Source organism: Telopea speciosissima, chromosome 4 (genome assembly GCF_018873765.1).
Source record: "Telopea speciosissima isolate NSW1024214 ecotype Mountain lineage chromosome 4, Tspe_v1, whole genome shotgun sequence".
In the NCBI taxonomy this organism is placed as follows: domain Eukaryota; kingdom Viridiplantae; phylum Streptophyta; class Magnoliopsida; order Proteales; family Proteaceae; genus Telopea; species Telopea speciosissima.
In genome coordinates, this window is record NC_057919.1 from 2696229 (window position 1) to 2717328 (window position 21100).

Consider the following 21100-nt stretch of genomic DNA (forward strand, 5'->3'; position numbering starts at 1 on the left):
GAGAAAACCATAGTTAGCAAAAACAAAAAACGACAAAAAAACGGAGTCATATGGTACGGGTTTTAAACGGTAAAGAATTGCAAACGGATGGTCAGATAAAACGGTTAAAAAAAGAAAGAACGATAAAAGATGGAAAATAGACGGTACAAGTTTTAAACGTTTATATTAAAAAAGAAAAACAAATAACCGACAATATTCTCGTATAAATTGATGAATCTTCATTTGAAATACATGTTTCTAATTTCGGTGTCTGTGCATTGACCTTGAGTTGAAGGTAATATCATTAAAATGTAACCATTTGAGTCATATTTACTTCGATTAAAGAATCACGTTGATCAAAGTTCGCGAGTGAGAGATATGGTCAGTTAAGTAAGTCATTATTCAACAAGTCCAAGGTCTTAAAAAACATTATAAAAACGAGTACATGTTTAAAATGCGAATGCTTGTCGTTTGCCTTTTTTCCTGTATATTTTGGAAATATATGACAAAACGTGTCTAAAACGACAAAAATAAATGAACATATGAAATAGAGGCTTAAACGTGTTTTTTGCTAACAAAGGAGAAAACTCCAATTATACTCAACGGACAAAAATCTTAAAGGAAAATACACAAAGGAATTCTACCACCACGTTTTTAGGGAACAACGCATATATCAGGTTAATATTCCATTATCCTTTGTAAATGAGCTCACTAAACTTATTAAAAGCTATAGTTAATAGGGAAGTCAACTCGAATTCTAAAATTTTCAAGAGAAGGAATCCACGGATCAAACTAGATAGAAATACCATCTCCAATCCCAACCTCCAACTTTGATAATCCTTTTCTACACCACCAAACTCTAGAGAGCCCAGTCGAATGATGAAGGATACCAAAATTTGGAAAGTACTTCACCTAAGACTTGATTGGGTCTGATGTATATTTCAGAAATTGTTTGGTTTAATTTTTACACCTTGTTTTAGTGAAATAGAAATCAAATAGAATAGATATTCTGAAATAACTGAGGAGCTGTTTCAGAACTTCTGTTCTATTTTTGTTTGGGTAGAAATGTTTCATTTGATTTCACTATTGCTCTGTAATGAGCACATGATTATTTTGACAAGCTAGTAATAATTTCATGTACAAATAAAACATCACCTTTATTAATGGTCTCACCACCACCATCACCATTTTTCCCAAAGAAATATAGAAAATATATTCTCAAAAATTAAACTATCAAATGTTTTTTTTTTTAATATTATTACTGAAATATTTCATATTGATATAATCAAAATAGTTTTAATTTTTTGATATATATATATATATATATATATTTTCTGTCCGAGAGTGTGTGGCCTAACATTTACTCTTATCCGTATTCTATGGAGGAGGGAGGTGTGAACCAGTAAGCTTTAACCACATGCTGCGGTGCTACGTCACTGCTACCCCATGCCTAAGGCTATAACCTTGCTGAGTTGCTGTACTCTCCGCGGACTTCCGCTACGCATCAAGAGATAATCAATTTCTTAGGGTCAAAATAGTAATCAAGTATTAAACCAGGCGGGCCATGGTCGTTGGGAATTGGGACAACGGTTTCCATTTTCGCTTGACACACAAAATGCCGGAAAACCCGAGTCCGACCAGGAGATGTACGAAGCAAAGAGCTTCCCACTATTCCGGTCTTCAGTAAAAGACCCTGTTTCCGGTTACAATTTACAATTCGCAAGGGTTTTATTCATTGTTTGTTCATTGTACTACATTTTTATTACAAAAAATTGTAGTATTTTGATATTTTCTTCCCCGTGCCCCCCTAGTAACGCGAATCAAAGCCTTTTCTGTCGATCAGGTTCCGCAGGGACAGAGACCGAGGCGACGAGAGATGAGGAAACGAGACTTAGCCATTCTTCTACTTTCAGCCTTCGCCATATTCTTCTCTCTTCAGGTCTTTGGTAACTTCTGCATTTTCTTCTTCTTCCTAATTCAATTACGAGTGTTGTTAATCGTATTGATGCTTGCTACGTTCCACAACCCTAAAAGACTATTCGACCACTGTGGATTCGGAGTCAACTTTGTTTGATTTGATTTTATGGAACAGAAATGTGAACTGCGGTTATATCTCAGTCACTATTCGATCTCCTTAATTATTCGTATGCTGTTAATTGAAATCATAACTTCAGCGAATGTTCTTGATGGAAGCTGATTCTAATATCACACACCTTTTTGGGGTTTTGCGCGTTTGTTTCAGCATGAAGGCGACTTCTCCTTCAAGGAGGCTTGGGTTCATCTTTCAGATGATTACCCTATCAAGTATGAAGCTGAGCGTCTACCACCTCCAGTTGTTGCCGACCTTAATGGCGACGGAAGGAGTGAAATCCTCGTGGCAACTCATGATGCCAAAATTCAGGTAATTTTTTACACTAAATTATCTTGTGAGCTCTCCAAAATTTAGTGGCAGGTTCTATTTCTGTGGTAGCCTTTCATAACTCCCCCCGTTGGAGATGTTATACGTGATTAACTGATGATGCTTGTTTGTTCTCTCATTCTGAAGCAAACTATTGTAGTGCTCATTCTTCCGGCTTTTGCTTATTTGTTTATTTATTTATTTTAATTTTTTTTGAGTGGGTAGCGGGGTTAAAATCGAAATTGGTTGCGGGATTGGCCTCTATCGATTCTGATTTGAATAGCATTACAATTGGTCAGAATTGGCCGAAACCCTAGAAAATAAAATTGGGAAGAAAAAACATAGATTTTCACATATATTTGGTTTATTGAGGGTTTTTTTTTTTAATTATTTTTTTTATTCAAGGCTTTTAGATATAGCTATTAGAGAGGTAAGTTCATTGATTTTCTGCACTTTAGGGACTAAAAGGAGGAGAAAATGACCAAAAAGAGAGATCTGTACACATTCATGGCTGATCCAGAATAAGGTTTTGAGAATGGGGCATATTTGGAATCGGGCTTGTTTGATTCTGATTCGAATTGACCGATTCTGATCTGATTTTTAAACCCCCATGGGGCTGGAGAGGAAGGGAGAGGAGTTTTTGTGCTCCTGCGCATTGTGGAAGTTTGTTGGAAATAATACCAATTTGACAATATAGAACTTATCTCGATGGCTTAATGCTTGAAATGAAAGAAACCACGTACTGTTGGAGAGCTTTATACACAAATGAAAATCATGAACATTTGTTGGGTCTGAGTCGTGCCACGCATCACTCTCCTTAAGATCATAGTTGGCCCCTTATGATGCAATACGGGTTCTTGTGAATTGACCTCCAAGATGAAACAACCATTTAGGCCTTCCAGTAGTTGTCGCACCCACTTATTGGGCCATGTTGAGACACACTCTGAGTCGTGCTCAATAACAAGAGGAATGGAACTTAGAAACAATGTTCATCCGATGTTGGTAAAATCCCATTGCATGACGGACAAAGTTTAAAACATTTTGGAATATTCCTGACAAACTCCGACTTTGAACATACTCTGGTCAAGGTTTAATCAACATAAATGGAGGAAATATATCCGGCCGCTAGCAAAAAGAACCATACACACCAAAGCCTTGCCTCGCCGCGCTACGACCCGGCCCGGCACAGCACGTGCATGTGAAAATAAGCCCCATACCCCCTGGAGACAAGTGAGCATAGTGAACCTTTCTAAGTTTCTATCATGGAACCCTACCCTTGTAGTTCCCATTATACTATATGAACCTCACTCTTCTCTCTTAACCAATATGGGACTAAAGAGTTCCCATTACTTTGCTTTGCTAGAAGCAACATTGGGGAGGCCATGGGTTCAAAACTTGTGGGTGACGAAGGAAAACCATAAAGAGGAATTTTGGAACTTCTTTTTCTTTGTAAATGCTTTTATACAATAAAGTTTTTGTTTCTCATCTCATAAAATGATGTATTAATTCAGTTTACTGTCTCATTTTATAAAACGCAACACTTCCCCACTTGCATTTTGTAATATATATTTCAAGAATATCCAAGTAGTAAAAAAAAAAAAATCTAGCTGATTGTTGTCTTTGTGCCCCTCTTCATTAAACCGCATGTTTACTTTGACTGTTATTTTATATCTAAGAGAACTCAAACATTGATGGTGTCTTCAGGTTTTGGAACCACATGCTAGGCATGTGGATGAAGGATTCAGAGAAGCACGGTTACGAGCAGAGGTTTCTTTATTGCCCGACAAGATTCGCGTTTCATCAGGAAGGCGTGCAGTTGCCATGGCCACTGGTGTTATTGACCGTACTTATAAATCTGGAGAGGCACAGAAACAGGTCCTGGTTGTTGTTACATCGGGTTGGTCAGTGATGTGTTTTGATCATAACCTCAAGAAGCTATGGGAGAATAATTTGCAGGTGCCTTAGAGTTGAAATTTTCTTCTTTTATTTATTTTAAATAAAAAAAGTTGAGTTTTATATCTTGTCGAAAGTGCTGCTGCATGGCTGCAGTCACTTCTAAGTTTATTAGAACTGCTTATTCTTATGTAGTTTTTGACAGGAGGATTTTCCGCATGGTGCTCACCATAGGGAGATTTCAATTTCTATAAGCAACTATACCTTGAAGCATGGAGATGTAGGATTAGTTATTGTTGGAGGCAGGATGGAAATGCAGCCACATGTATGTATCTCAATTGCCATGCTGGACTTTCAGCCACAATGAGCATAGCCATATTCTCTGTCATAAGTGTCGTTTAACCAACTAAAATGTGTTCCTGAAAAATTTGATGTCTCTAATTGTTTCTTAAGTTCAAGCTCTGCTGATGCAGAACAGTTAAGATGTAACCCATAACGATTAAAGGGGGGGGGGGGATCTGTGTGGTCCTTAACATATTCTCTATGAGTAGATAAGTTTCATTCATAAACAAAATGAGTGATACATCTTTTCATAAAAAAGGTTAATAAATGACCAATTATTTGACTTTTACAGTTTTACTTACCTTGATTATTCCCGTAGTATCTTTTATAATTGAGCTCCTTACTGTATTATACATTTTGTTGTTGTTGTTGTACTGTAGTAAACATTTTGATTTTAAGTCTAAACACCTTTTCCACATGTTGTATTTCTCATTGATAAGTTGTATGGCTCTTCGGTTTATAGTTGTGAGCCTGCATCATATTATTATTATCATCCAAGTTCAGGAGTTGCTTCTTATTCTCTTGTTCTCCTTAGTACAAGGTTGGCCAATTATCACATATTATCTTGTTCTCCTTATTATAAGGAGACATGTGATTTGTTCTTGTTAATCTGTCTCCTTGTAATATCCCTCCTCTGGTGCCTTTACATTTTTTATAGTTCTTTTAGGTGCTAAAGTGGCTTTGTACCAATTAGCCTTTCGCCCAAGGTTCGAAGTTTCAGTTTCAACCAGGTGTCAACCTGGCACAAAACCGAAATATTTCATGAAATTGCAAAATTTCGACTGGACTGCAGGTTTCAACTGTTGGTTTTGAGGCCCAAATGGTCAAATTGGGTCTCAAAACTTTGGAAAACCCTATTTTAGGCCCTCTAAGCATAGTGGAACCCTTAGATGGTAAAATAACACCTAAAATGGTAGTTTGGCTTCGGACCCTAGGTTGGTAGCTTATGCTGTATGCTGCCGTATGCACAAAATTTTGTTCTGTAACATATAATTCTATTAAAACAACTAAAGTATGCATTAAGAATGAATAAACATAAAATTAGAAACATTTCATGATTATCAAATGTTATACATGGTTCATTACAATGGCCAAAAATCATAAACTGAGGTTTTCTATTAAGTTTCCCTCTTTGGAGTTGACATTGTTGAAAGTAGCGAAACAATATTGAAAACCGGAACTGCGAAATTTTGGTTGAAACCAGGCATTTTATACAAAGGATTTGACCAAAACGATACCAAAACATGAAACAATATTGAAACCCGGAACTGCAAAATTTCGACCAAAACTTGGTAAGACTCAGGCATCGCACCTGGTTTCGTTTCGATCTGTGTCGAAATAAATTTTTTTTTGTCATTTAGACAAAAAATTTAAGCATTGTTTTCGCTCTGTATGGAGGCTTCTTGCATATCAGGGTCTTTCCACCTATATTTATCTAACCATGTTACTCACACAAATGCCAAAATAAAGGTTTTTTCACTCCACAGAGAAAATGTCATCTTGCTTTTTTTGCATCCCCATACTGCTGAGTTAATGAGTTGGAAAGGTCTTAGGAATGAGCAGGTGCAATTCGTTTTTCTTAGAGCAAGAATCAAATTATATATAGTGCAAACAAGTTTTGGCAAGGGGTGGAAGCTATTACTTTCGAAGTTCAAACTTCAAAGTGCCCCCTGACTTTTTTCTGTAAGAAGGCGGTGAATAGTTTCTGTGCTTATTGCTCAGGATCCAATCATTCTGTCTTTCTTCTGGTGACTGGTACTTGGATATATGCCATTTTACTGCACTTGATGTGATACTGACCAGATTATATGTGTTGTTCCTGAAATGTGCTGCAAAAGTTTTTGTATTACTGTCAAAACTTTGTTACAACTTACAACTAGCATTAGCTCATTGATTTTTCAGAAATAAGATTCTGTAGTATGTCACAATATATAGCGTAACTGTGAATTCTGCTTCACTTGAATGTCTTCTCTAATTGTAAGTTTAGAGCTTATATGTTACTCAGAATTTGCTCATCTCCGAGGCACTCACACATATAAAACTTTCTAAATCTTATAGGTTTACGTGGATCCTTTTGAAGAAATTGGGATGGCAGAGAGGAATGCTGAGCAACACAGAAGAAGTGCTAATGAAAAGGAGGTATTCAAAACTTGTGGTTTAAGCATGTTAAATTTTTTGATTTCATTTCCTCTTCCATACTCCATAGTAAGTCCTTTTTACTTTGTAGGACATGGACATTGATCACTTTGGGGGCAGTACTTGCTGTAACTTTCATTGCTATAAGTTTTGTTGCTGTGACATGTTTCTCTTTCTTGAAGTAGAAGTAAAAATTGTATTAGATATAACAATGTGTGACACCATTGTTCTAAACAATAATCTTGCTACAAATCTGGTATGGAGAAATCTCCTTTAGATGCTCAAGTTTTGTGGATATGCTGTCTGTGTCACTATTATCTCTTGTCAGCCCACATTGTCCCATGTGGAGATATAAAATGTGGGAATTTTGTTGAAAACTCAACTTACAGAAGCGAGTGTATCATCATTGATAATGCAAGGGTAAAAGCTCAGAATGGTGAGCCATATAGTTGAGGTGTGGCCTCAAAATTAACACATGGATTACACATGGCTAATCCCTGGAGTGTTTACCCATCCAATAGTCAATGGTCTTTTTTCAGCCCTCCACATGGCTGAAAATGGTGGGTTGTCAAGAAAAGCAGACAGGCCATCAAGGAAGTCTTTGTCCATGAAATACATGCTTTTCCTTTATCTTGATGTACATTATTGATGGTGCATGGTGGTCTTAGAATCCTGAATTTGAGTTTTATCAAATGTGGGTGATATTTTGAATTGTGATTATAGTTGTGATGTAGTAGCACTTGACTGGTGGACCAGCATGACCGAGTTTGGAAACCCAAACCCAAACTGAACCGGTCCAACCCGGGTTGGAAGTAGTTTAGTTATTCTTTATTTCTTTTATTCATGTTTTGAGTTGGATATGTAGGAATAGGCTAGTTTAGTTTTAGAGTTGGAAATTGGAATGGGAGATAAATTACAACTTATTTTTCAGTCTTAGAGTTTAGTTAGGAGACTTGTTTATTTTTCCTTTTATGATTGCATGTACCCCATTGCCCCTTGTCTTTCTCTCCCCCCCCCCCCCCTTTGACATCAATCGAGCCCCCCTCCCTGATGCAGAAGCCAAGTTGTTTGGCAAGAAATACTTTAAGAAGACTCAAGGAAAAAGGGCTGGTTCACTTCAACAACTGGTGCACCAACCCACTGGGCCATAGAGCCAATCAACTTTAAGTTGGGCCAGCCCAACTGGGCTGGGAGTTGCTGGGTCTCTCAACCCAGAATCGTGGGGGTATAATTATTATTTTTTATGACAAAATTTTGTAAACAAGTGAGGGCTGATTGTCATTATAGTGGTCCCCACTTGTGTAGACCCATATGCAACCTAAAACATGGGATCAAAATGGCCAAGTATGGAACTAAAACAACTAATCTCGTATGCAACCTTATTACCCATAGTTTAGTCCCATAAAAATGGCCTATTACATTGAAAACCCATGGGATCAAAAGCCCAACATGTATATAACCCAACCCTAGACTTGTTCCTAAGCAAAGAAGCCCAGTTTGGTGATAAATCTGCATCACCATGCTGAGTAGATTAAGTGCAATTGTTGTCTCCTAGGGTTTACCTGAGTCCTTGATTCAGCCCAAAAGCCAGGTTCCAGAATTGATTTAGAGATAAACCACTCAGGTCTGCCAAAGTCAACTTGATTTCTACATTGTTCGAGGAACCTGCGTTGCTCCGTCTTTAACTACTAAACCATGACTCTTTTATTGCCATTCTCGTTTTTTAAAAGTAGAATCATTATTTCTTGATGTAACTGGATCTGGTGTTTCTGCCTCTGTTATATTTTAACCCTGCAAACATCTTGTACTGAGTACATGAACTTTGCTTGCAATGTTACCTTTTGTTTTAGCTACACCACTAAATATGCATCTTCTTCAATTTACCAGTTTTTCAGTTGTTATATCTCTGTGTTTTTTAACCTTCATAGACCCCTGAGAACTCTGGGACAGTGGATCTACGTCATTTTGCATTTTATGCATTTTCTGGTCGCACTGGTGTACAGCGATGGAGTAGAAAGAATGAGGTAACTATTTTCCTTGATCATTTTTTATGTTTTCAAATTCTTTTTGAATACTTTGGGACTTCTTCTTATTGAGAGATAAGTCTATTCCACTGATTGCTTTGTATTTGAGAGACTGGTTGTCATGAATGGGTATATCGACCATAGTTGTCAAAGAGTTGCGTTGCATCCAGGCCCCTTCCAACGCCTTGGGTCGCATCTTGACAACTTTGATATCAATGAATTGCTACTAATGTTTCATAATGATCCTCTTCATTTTTGGAGTATTTGATCAATGAGCTTGAGATTTGACTAATGTGAGAATTCTTTCTAGTATTTATTTCATAAATGGTACTTTCGGACTCCTTGAGTTTGGTCATTTTAACGGATAGCTCTATTCATGTTTTGCTTTGTCATCTTCATGTATGGAGTATTTGATCATCCATGAAGTGGTGCTTTGATACCCCTCGAGTGTGGTGTAAAAATTGTTTCTAATAATTATTTTGTCTAGTGATCTTTCAGAATATTCAGACCCAGTCCACAGACGCATCACAATTAATCCCACAGCATAACTACAAGCTTGATGTTCATGCTTTAAACAGTCGTCATCCCGGCGAGGTATGCTTTCGAGACTTTTTGCTCTTCAACTCCTGATTAGTTCCATATGCATCCTGTGAGCACAAATTTTGGAAAGGAAATTTATGTTTATGATCAATTGAGCTCGTGCGTTCCATTTCGAGTGACTTTTTAATGCAGAATCAACCTTGAACCAGAGAAAAACCAGTGGGAGATCAATTGCAACAGGGTCAATGAAATAGGGAAAACAAAGTTAAATAAAATTTTTTTTTTTCTCTTTTTTCTTTTACATATAAAAGAAGAAAATAAAGGAATATGATAGATGGTTGAGCATCCCACTCAACCTAGGCCTCTCACAGCTACATGGTTAACAACCCCACTCTTTTTTTTCCATCTTATCGTTCTTCTAAAACCCCCTTGTTCTCTTCTTATAACATGCAAGAGAACAAAGAAATCAAAACTTCCTAATTCCAACATGGGTTTTATATAGTAACCTGATTACAATAAAAGACTTAAAAGACATAAAAAACAACTTAAATTAGACCACACACCTACAATTTAATGAGATCCTAAAAGTCAGAAGTAACCTCTACGCAAGTTAACATATTGGCTTGAAGATGAGCCTCATTAAATCTTGCCAACTCTATCTTCAACTGGGCCCACGTGCTGTTCTCTTATAAGATAATTCCCCAAAACAGCTCCCACGGTGATGACAGATCCTAAAAGATAGGATCTGTATAATTTCCATTTTGTAAGATATATATCCTCCATATACGTAGGACATAAAGATAGCAGTTTCAGTTTCCTAAAATATAGGGAACTTGTAGCTGGAGATAAAATTCCTGGGAAAGAAGCCGTAAGATACCAACTGGCCCAAAATCCTGATTTTCAGGAATGCCAAAATCTCCACACATGGGTTCAGTTTGAGTCAAAAGAACTGGTTCAATAATTAACCAAACCAACCCAAATCAAACCAACCAAGTCCTAGGAAATCTGCATCACTTTTTTATCCTTAATTTCTGAATTTCATAAGCGAATTAGACAAGGCATGGGCCTATAACAGGAGCCTTCTCAGTCTGCCCTAGCTTGATCCTTGGATCCTTTAAAAGTTCATTCCCAAAGCAAGAAAAGAAAAAAAATTCACACTGATTGAACATGTCTGAATTGCCATTCACGCACTCTATCAAGCAATGACCACGTTTTAGAAATTCCCTTTGGATCAATACATGCATTCTATCAGAGTTGAGTGGAAACCAAAATATATAGAACAAAAGCTTGATCAATTTTAATGAATAAATTCAGTATTAACAATATAAGAACCAAAGAAGCACTTTCGAAAAAATCATATGGGATCAGATTACTAAAATTGAACTCTGAAAGCATTCTCTTAAGATTGTCCGCAATGTCCAGATTTGGCCATTTGGGTCTCTCTTAGTTTTGTTGTTAGATCATTGTTTTTGTCCCCTTCTTGGTGCGCGGCTCCCTGGGTTAGTCTGTTTGTAGTTTATTGGGGTCTTGCTCCTTTTCTTTTTCAAGCCCCTGCCTCTCTTCCCCTGTAAAGGCAGGAACTTGTATTTTGTTTGCTGTATTGTTTTCTCTTCCCACCCCATTCTCTTTCCTTTGGAAATGAATTTTTTATTTTTAAAAAAAAAACTGTACAATTTGAACGGGAGATCAAGCCCTCTCTCCCCTGATCCTTAGGGCCAATTGAATGCCCTTCAGGCTTCAGCATGATGGTGACATGAATGGTGGAGAGATTTGTGTCTTCACATAATCCAACCAGATAAGCCTCCATTGCCTCCTGCAAGGCTGCTACAGTGTTTCTTTGGAACCTTAGATCAGTCTTGAAGTCCTGACGATCTCGAGGAAAGCCTTTGGAAAGGAAACTTTGGATCAAGAGTTTGGCACTCCCTGATTTCCATGAATGCCACCATTCCTGGTCTAAACCTGTGGGACTTCTTGTTTCCTGCGGTTGCTGGAGCAGATTTCCGAGCAGCTTTAGTTGCAAATTGCTGCCTCTTAGTTTGCCACCAGTGGAATTCCTGCCCGTTTACGATGAACACAAAGACCCTAGAAAGTCATAAATGTTGAAGACTGAGCTTCCCTTCAGAATTTAATTTTTTTCTTGCTATAATTTCCCTTAAGCTGTTCCAGTTTCCTTACGGTTGCAGGTTGATTTGGGCAAAAATGAGAATGGATTAGATCATTTACTGCTCTAAATCTACGGCAAAAAGTGGGTCAAGCAGCAAGTTTCTCTTGTAAGACTGACTAGATATACTTTGCCCCTTTTGTAATTAGTTACTCACATTCCAAGTGTCATTGATTTGAAATCACCATGTACAATCCCAGTACAGGTGTCCCCAAGCTTCCACCATGTCAGTTGGTTACTGGTACAAGGACATTTCCAGATAAATTATTGAAAATTTATATCAATTTAAATGCTAATCAATTAATAAGGAGCAGGAATCCATGGCTTAGGAGAGTAAAACTACAAAAAAGAAAAAGAGAGAAGGGAACTTGCATCAGTTATCGATTAGTTGGGAATTGGGATTAAGTAATTTGGTGTGAGTTAGAACTGAACCATCGCTTGGCCATTGAAACAAAACGCGAGGTTCCAAGATATGGGCTCAGCCTTACTCACTTCTTCGAATCCAAAATAAGGTGTTTGGGGCATCTTCTCAGAAGTTCTCTTTTTCATTTTTTTGTTAAATTTTCACTTTGTTACCAAAGTTTAGAATTTGTGGATATTGATTTTCTAACGACCTCTAATATCATTAGGGATATTGGTCTAAGATAATTTTTTTTGGGTAAGGAATCGGTCTAAGATAATTTACTTTTGATCAATTCGGCATCTTCTCAGAATTCTCTTTTTCATTTTTTGTTAAATTTTCACTTTGTTAACCAAAGTTCAGTATTTGTGGATATTGATTTTCTCACGACTTCTAATATCATTAGGGATATTGGTCGAAGATAATTTACTTGTTGAATACATTGGTAGTTTTGTTGCACATTTTCAGATAAATAATCTCAATTATTTTGGTGGTATATTACTGAATCATGTTACACTGCAGTTTGAATGCAGAGAATTCAGAGAATCAATTCTTGGAGTCATGCCACATCGCTGGGTATACTAAAATAAATTTGTTTTCACCCTTCTTTTCACTGTTGAATTTGACGAGAGGGTGCTGTAAATTCATGCTTAAAATACCTTGTCATCAGGATAGGAGGGAAGACACTGTGTTTAAGCTGGCGCATTTTAGAAGGCACAAAAGGAAGTCACTGAAAAGAACACCTGGTAAAGGTATGAATTACCCTTTCCATAAGCCTGAGGAAAACCATCCTCCGGGGAAGGACTCGACCAAAAAAATTGCAAATCTGATTGGGAAGGCTGCAAAGTATGCTGGCTCGGCAAAATCGAAGAGGGTAATTTTTTTTGGGTTCACACATACTGCTATAAATTGTTTGGGAACTCACTTGGATGTCCATACCATTTACGTTTGTAGTAAATGATTTAGATATAAAGATCTATGATGCTATGTAGTGGTTACGAATTTAAGTTGAATGCTGCGAGACTTTTCAACAGTTTGCTTTGATTCTTCCATGCAGTGTATAAAAATATTTATGATTATAATGGAAAATCCTGATTGGCACTTTTTTTATTTTTGTTTTTGTTTTTGTTTTCCAAAATTTGCCATTTTATTTTGCTCATTCAATCCAGGATATTCTTTTGACGTATCCACTAGAGCCAATGTGTTTGACGGAGTAAAATAGGAGACTCCAAATTCATTCTCTTTCTTATTCTTTCTTGTATATTGTGAAAAAAAAAAATAGAACTACTTTTTCCCCTTTCTTTTTACAATATAAGACAAATTTCTACTCTCTTCTTCCAACTATATTTATAAAAAAGAAAAAGTTGAGCTAAAGACATTTTTTCGCATGTGCACTTCATCCACTTGAGTTTATAAGCCACCACCTTTTCCTGAACATAAATTTTAAGCACACTTAATACTCCATCTTTTCTCTTTGTGACAAATTAGCATAGTGCCATAGTTACATCTGTTACTGACTGCTACAGATTGAAAAATATCACTCTATTTTGAATGTTGTTTTTTCTGTTATGAAGTTACGCGACGCTTGATCTCATGTGTACAAAAAAGGTAGAATTTTGTAAATAATACTTCCATTTATGTTTTGTTGTGTGTTATTGAAGGAAAGCAATCGGAGACTCTTTGATGATATAGCCTGAAATCTAATTAGGATCTGTGCAGATGTTGGCTCTCTTTTAATGGACTGGCCTTTTGTTATAAAAGATTCTATTGATTTGGAGTAACAGCTTTTGTGCATAATTGTATATCCTGTATGTGGCATAGGGATTGTGCCATTTATATTGGTTTTATAGTTTTGTACATGTAACCATTTCTTGTATGAGCATTTTTAAAATACCTCAATAAATCTGTTCCCAATAAAAAATTCAATATTAAATTTTTGTTACATTTTTCTTATGAGTATTTGATAATCATGAGAAATCTTACAATATACAGTGTTATTTGATTAAACTCCATTTGATATGATTTTGATTTTCGGAAACATTGGTACATCCGGGTTGATTTTACACTGCCAACCTTCCCTTCTTACCTTAGGAATTTGTTTTGTAAACCTAAGATTTGGCATTTTTTCTTCTCGACATTCTATGACATCACATCCAATGCCATTAAAATGCTCCCTCAATGGTTCTGTAAATGTTCAATTATACATGATTTCAAATGTTATGCCTAAACACTGGAAGACATGGTACATAAGATTTTGGATTTTTTTCTTTTTTCTGGGAGGGTGGGGGGTTTGTTGGCCATTAGAATGAAGGGCTGAGTTCTTGAGTTAGTGTTCAAACTTGTTGGAGATATACAAGGCTTTTAGTCCTTGCTTCAATGTTTTAAAGCATGTATCAGAGTTTTTTTTTGGTTGGTGAACCTGCATAGGAGGTTGAGTCCATAGGTTGCAGTCTATCTGACCTGATGGATTGGAGGGTTCAGGACCTCCAGATCCTGGATCATCTGATCCAGTCGGGCTTTTGAAGCATGGGTCTTGTAAGTAGAGCATGATTCTCTATCAATCGATGGTTGCTACCTGTTATGAGGTTATGGTAATTGCTTTTTTTTGTTTTTACAATTGAATCCAAGAGTTGCAGTGAGTTAGTTGATGTTAGTTTAGCATTAATAGGTAAAACTTTACTCGTCTTGTTCATGCTTGTGTGTTGAAGTTTATGTAGGTAATTGTTGGATGTGATTTGGATGTACTTTTGCTAATGCCTTCCAATAGCATGGGAAAAATCAGCACCGAACTGTTGATTAAAATATGCGTACTCCTTTTCCTTTTGCTAGGGTAGCAGTAGTTCTAATGATCTCTCATGTTTGATGTTGCTCTTCAATAATCTGTCTATTTATTAATGCAGCGGTTACCTTATCTTCCTACCATAACAAATTACACTCAACTCTGGTGGGTTCCTAATGTGATTGTTGCTCATCAAAAGGAAGGCATAGAAGCAGTTCACCTGGCCTCTGGCCGTACTCTTTGTAAGGTAAAAAGTTAAGCCCAGCAATCATGTTAAGTGGTAGTAGTTGTAGTAATTATGTGGTGGCTTAAAACAATTACATTATAATGGAAATTGCTTTGGTGAGATAATACATGATTTGGTCCATGTCTTATCTGGCTGATTATGTGAGGTGTGGTCCTGAGATGTCAAATTAATATATTATAATTCTTTACCAAGCTTGAGAAATTATTTTGCTATTCATAAGAACTTAAGAAGGTTACAGACTGCATGAGTTTGTAGACTAAATGTAACATATTAACTTGAAACTTTTACAGTAAGATGGTGGGTTATAAATTTGTACTTTCTCTAAAATGACTGATTAAATGTCTATGAACTCTTGTAAGAATTAGAGTGATTACAAAGGAAAAGGTTATAAGGTGGGTTGTTCAAATCCCTTTGCTGGTCCGCTGGACTGGCACCCTTCCCCTTGGTCATTTGGTGGGATTACACTGCCAATCCAGACCAATCGACTGTCTGAGTTGGCAAGATGGTCAGTAACTAGGATTGTATACAAGGTAGTCAAAAAGCAGGCCCCACCTAGTAAGTCAAGACTCCCTCGCTGTTCCAAAGGTGAATTAGGGACTCATTAGACTAGGCTAGCTACACTCTTTTAGAGCCTTTCCTCAGTCTCTTTCTTTTAGTCTCCTACTTTTATCTCTTGTCACATAAGCAAGTCCTACCCGCTTTCCTCCAATTGGTCTGGGCCGCTTTCTGTCCAAGTCTCCTTCTAGCTAGCCTTCTGTTTGAGGAAGTCAGTTCGTCCATTCAACAAATAGGGGCTATTCCAACATTTTTCTTGCACTCCCATCCCTTCCTGCTCTGCCAGTGCTTTCTTATTTTTAACATCATTTTATCAATACATAAAGATATCCTGAAATTACAACTAGGTTACATCAAGGATTAGCTTTAAGCACATATTTGTTTGTGCTAATCATAGATGAATTGACTAGAAACATTCAAGATCAGATTCCTTGGTTTATGCTTTTTGCTGATATTGTTTTGGTGGATGAAACAAAAGCAGGGATAAATGCCAAGTTGGAATTATGGAGATCAACTTTGGAATCAAAAAATTTTAAGAGTAGTAAAACAAAAACACAGTATATGGTGTGTAATCTTAGTAACAATAGGACTGATAATGAGGTGGTGAAAATTGATGATTGGGAGATACCACAAAGTGAATATTTTAGGTACCTGGGCTCAATCATAAATAAAGAAAGAGAAATAGAGGATGATGTTACCCAAAGAATCAAAAAAGGATGGATGAAGTGGAGAGGTATGTCCGGAGTGTCGTGTGATCGATGAATTCCTTTAAAACTAAAAGGAATTTTTTATAGCACAGTCATACGACTGGCAATGATGTATGGAGCTGAATGTTGGGCAGTAAAGAAACAACATATAGATAAACTTAGTGTAGCTGATATAAGGATGTTAAGATGAATGGATGGTAAAACTAGAAAGGATAAAATAAGGAATGAACTAATTAGAGCTAATTTAGGAGTAGCTTTGATACATGATAATTGATAAGCTGTGAGAAAGTCGTTTGAGGTGGCATGGGCATGTGCAACAGAGGCCTTCAGATGCTCCAGTGCAGAGGAATGATTTGATTCAGATTGAAGGGGATAAAAGAGCCAAGGGTAGGCCTAAAATGACTCTAGGGGAAGTAGTGAGTAAGGACATGCATAGCTTAGGCCTTGTAACAAGTATGACTTTGAATAGAGCTGATTGGAGGGAAAGGATCCATGTAGTCAACCCCATTTAGTTGGGACTTGGGATAAGGTTGAGTTGAGTTGAGTTGTTATTCCATCATGAGAATTGAGAACTCCGAACTGGTAGGGAGGGAGGGAGATGACCAGGAAATAGGGAAAACATCATTAAACCTAAATTCTGAAAAGAGTCCAACTAGGCCTCCTATTCTCTTCCCTGAAAATCTGAAATACTGCATCCTTTATTCTTTTCATTATATATATATATATATATATATATTTATGTGTTATATGAGTTGCATATGTCCCTAGAATATGTGAAGTTCATATATGTACCTATTGGTAGATATAGACAGATCTATGTATTTATGTATGTGTTCGCATGCTATTGGGCTGGTCCAGTCCTTAATTTTGCACAACCAGAACAACTAAAATCCACTGGAGTGGCCAACATGTTTTGGACCAATCTGGTTGACCCAGTCCACTATTTAAAGAACTGTACAGTGGGCTTTTCTGTGTAGCCTACAGAAGGTATACACAGTATTTGGTTAGGGCCCAATTAGCCATCAATGTATTATATGTGATGTAATTACGGATACTTGGTACTTCAGTTTACTGTTCCAATTTATAGTGTTCCTTCTGAACGCACTATATTCACATATAAGCATGGCTCCTGGTGCTCGTAAGATGATATACATTGCATATCTACCTGAAAGTTTTCCACAGAAGATGCATGTACGAGTTATATCAGCACTGGGATGTTTAAGGTGTTTGATATGGAACCATTCTTGTTATTTTTTGTTTCCAGCTTCATCTTCAAGAAGGGGGCCTCCACGCCGACATTAATGGAGATGGAGTCCTAGATCATGTTCAGGTGCGCAAATCTGTTTGGCTTGGCTATTATTTCTTTTTTATTGTAGTGGCTATTGTTTAATGAATAGTTGATGCTTTTGGGGTTTTTTTATTCTTTTTGGATATTGGTGCTACAAACTTGGAGTAATGTTGGGGACCTTCCATCAGATCAGCTTCCTTAATTTCCCTTGGTTGATAGCCCTTCAAATATGAAAATCAATGTGATGTTGGCTACCAAGTGCACCAATAGAAACACACTATTGTAGAAGTATCAGTTGTAAAGGTGGCAAACAGCCTTGAATCTAATGTCTGCAAACTGGCCATAGGAGCATTTTTTTTATAATTTTGGCAGGCTTTGAGTGTGGTTGATGCAACTTAAAATTATCAATTGTTTGTAGGTTGTTGGGGGAAATGGTGCTGAGCAGACTGTGGTAAGTGGGTCCATGGAAGTGCTGAGACCTTGCTGGGCTGTTGCAACTTCGGGTGTACCAGTACGAGAACAGCTCTTCAATGCTTCTATATGCCATCGTTCCCACTTTAACTTGTTCCAACATGGAGAATTTTCAAGAAGCTTTGATCATACCCATGATGTTGGTTCCCTAGAGGTGGCTACACCCATTCTCATCCAAAGAAATGATGGTCATAGGCATCGGAAAGGAAGCCATGGTGATGTTGTATTCTTGACAAACCGGGGGGAGGTATTCAGCCAATCTGGATTCTTGAAATTTTATTTTACTGCAGCAATCTTGTGTGGCATGTGGAACTGTTTTACTTCCAGTTATCCCTTCAAAAGTTCAGAATGTGAAGTGATTAATGACACAAGTGTATCTGTGTTCGTAGGTGACATCATACTCTCCAGGCTTGCACGATCATGATGCTTTCTTCCGGTGGCAGCTTTTGACAGGTGCCACATGGTCGAATCTTCCATCACCAGCTGGGATGATGGAAACTGTAGTGGTGCCCACCCTGAAGTCATTCTCTTTGCGTGTACATGACAATCAGGAATTAATACTTGTAGCAGGAGATCAAGAAGCCACTGTGATATCTCCTGGAGGAAGCTTATTAACTTCAATAAATCTTCCTGCTCCTCCCATGCATTCTTTGATTTGCGAGGACTTCTCTAATGATGGGCTCACCGACATTATTCTCGTGACCTCCAGTGGGGTATATGGGTTTGTCCAGACCAGGCAGCCAGGGGCCCTCTTCTTCAGCACACTAGTGGGTTGTCTCATAGTTGTGATGGGTGTCATATTTGTCACCCAATACCTAAATTCCCTGAAGGGGAAGCCTCGTTCTGTGACTGAGTACAGGTGAAATATGGTTACTGCAACATGTACCTGCCAAATCTAGTGCTGCTGATGGAGTAAAGTTATGTGGAATCTGAAGACGGTCGGATTGAGGGCAGAGCATATCAGGGTTGTTCAAGGAAATGGACTTTGAAGCGAGGGGCCTTTGAATTGAGGGATACATCTCTACTGGTCCTGGTTCCTCCTGTGATAGCAGTGTTTACTCATCGGTTTTTAGTTTGCAACTTTAGAGGTGAAAAAACAAGATTTTGGTTTTTTTTTTTTTGGGGGGGGGGTGGGGGTGGAGGGTTTTAAATTGTTAATCATATATCATATATAGATTGTTTAGTGTTTATCCTTCATGTGACATATTCTCTGCATCCTAACCCAAGATAGTTACTATAGAACTTAAGCTGTTGCTTTCTGAATCAGGTTTTCTAACTGTGACTGAAAGTTAATCGATTATTTTGTTACATATTCCTGCTTGCTTTTACTTGGGGCGAAAGCCACGAAACAGCATAAACAACCTTAACCATAATTGCATAAATAAAGCATACAGAAGATTTAGTTCTATCTCATCTCAAGGATTCTAGAAAGTATTCTTCTGTCATCCCGGATCATTGTAAAAATCTGTTCTCGTCTTATTGATATCATGGGAAAATTTTATCCAATTCCATCTGGAAAGGAATTTCTTAACAGCAGGTCTCATTTGTGGGACTTGGAGGGGTGATGTCACATTTCTGAGAATTGGATACTTGGGGATGGACTGGACTGGTTGTGTGTCAAATTTCAGACATAAATACGATCATCTCATATGTATATATGATATATCCATGAACCCCCCTTCCCTTGGTGGTCAAAATCATTTAGGCTATTCACCCAAAAAAAAAAAAAAAAAAAAAAAAAAAAAAAAAAAAATCATTTAGGCTGAAAATTGACATGTCCACTTGGTACGGATTTGGGCTACTTAGAAAAACTCATGTTGTATGTTGCTTTACTTTGTTTAGAAACCATAATTTCACTTCTTAGTGTGCTGCATGTTTAAGCTGTGTTTGGTATGCATTCTCAGAGAATACGTTTTAACTCAAAATCTGTTCCAAAGGACCCATACCAAACACAATAAGCACTCATTATTCTTTAGTGTCTTTTCTTTTGTTTTTATCAAGGAGATTTGGGGTAGAATTTTATTTGTATTTGGTCATCTTGCCAACAACTTAAGGTACTAGACAATTTCATCCAAAAAAAAAAAGAACTTAAGGTACTAGTCCGTAGAACCCATAGGGCAGGGTTCTGGCCTGATGGCCCACCTCATGTTAGCCTTCTACAAAAATTATACAGCTATATTCATGAGCTTGATGCCCCAATCGATGCTACTTGGAGCTGCACACTAGGCGGGGTAGCCTCAGGATGGGATGGACCAGATTAAAAAATTTGAACAACCCAGTGAGTTTACTTAAAAGAGGAATTGCCCTTGGCTGCTGCTGGAAATCCTACAGAGAAATTGTTTTTTTTTTTGTTTTTAATTTATTTATGAGAAATAAGTTTAATTTGGATGGGCTTTACGTGTTCATTTATAATAAGATGGTGGACACCAATCTAGGCTCAATATGAAGTTTGAACCCGGATCACCTGCGTGTACGTGGCTCGTTCGTTCAACAGAGAATAAAGTCTGTTTCGTTTGAAATTCCTTGATCGAAATATGATTAGGTGATGACATGTTTCTTTTTACTTTCAAAAATGTTCGTTCATATACTCTTAATGGCAACATAGAGGAATATCCATGTAAGCACAAAGACACAAGACATCACCTAATGGTACAGGCAGTGTACATGTACGGGTAGTTGATCCAGGCTATTTTGTAATAGGAAACATGGTTAGCGCCCAAAAATGAAAAATCCTAATTTCATGGAAACGGATGGAAGCACCTTCTGATCAGTTGTTTGTACTTTTAAAAATCCATCTCCCGTCGAATCAGTGAGGTTTAGATTTGCCCTATGGTGTATAGGTTGAGAAATAAGTTTTTTTTTTTGGTGGTAAAATTTAAGAGAAATAAGTTCAATTTCGATGGGCTGTTTGCTGCAATCCCTAATTGCATTGAGGAGACCATAGTGGCCCAAAAGAACATACCCTAAGGGGCTTCAGTGATCGGCATGTGTCAAGGTACAAAATAGAGAAATTTCAGCAATTTCGCCTGGGTTGGTGTTAGGTACTTCATCGATATGCCAAAAGCTCTAGAGCTTATAGAACGCGTTAAATCAAACCCCTTAATCTATTCCATACTAGGCTGACCCAATCTAACGTCCATACACTAGTGTGGATCCCATTAAGGCACATAACAGACCACC

At 37.4% G+C, this 21100-nt stretch overlaps 1 protein-coding gene across 1 annotated transcript; it reads left to right on the forward strand.

Moving 5' to 3' along the window:
* The first annotated feature begins 1798 nt into the window (after positions 1–1798).
* LOC122657931 lies at positions 1799–21100 on the forward strand. The gene is made up of 14 exons (XM_043852728.1): positions 1799–1918; positions 2222–2380; positions 4082–4333; positions 4476–4595; positions 6671–6751; positions 8677–8772; positions 9271–9366; positions 12396–12449; positions 12544–12747; positions 14774–14899; positions 17426–17491; positions 17868–18167; positions 18310–18837; positions 21085–21100. Exons 1-13 carry the CDS (start codon positions 1856–1858, stop codon positions 18781–18783), a joined length of 2091 nt encoding a protein of 696 aa, XP_043708663.1. The 5' UTR covers positions 1799–1855; the 3' UTR covers positions 18784–18837; positions 21085–21100.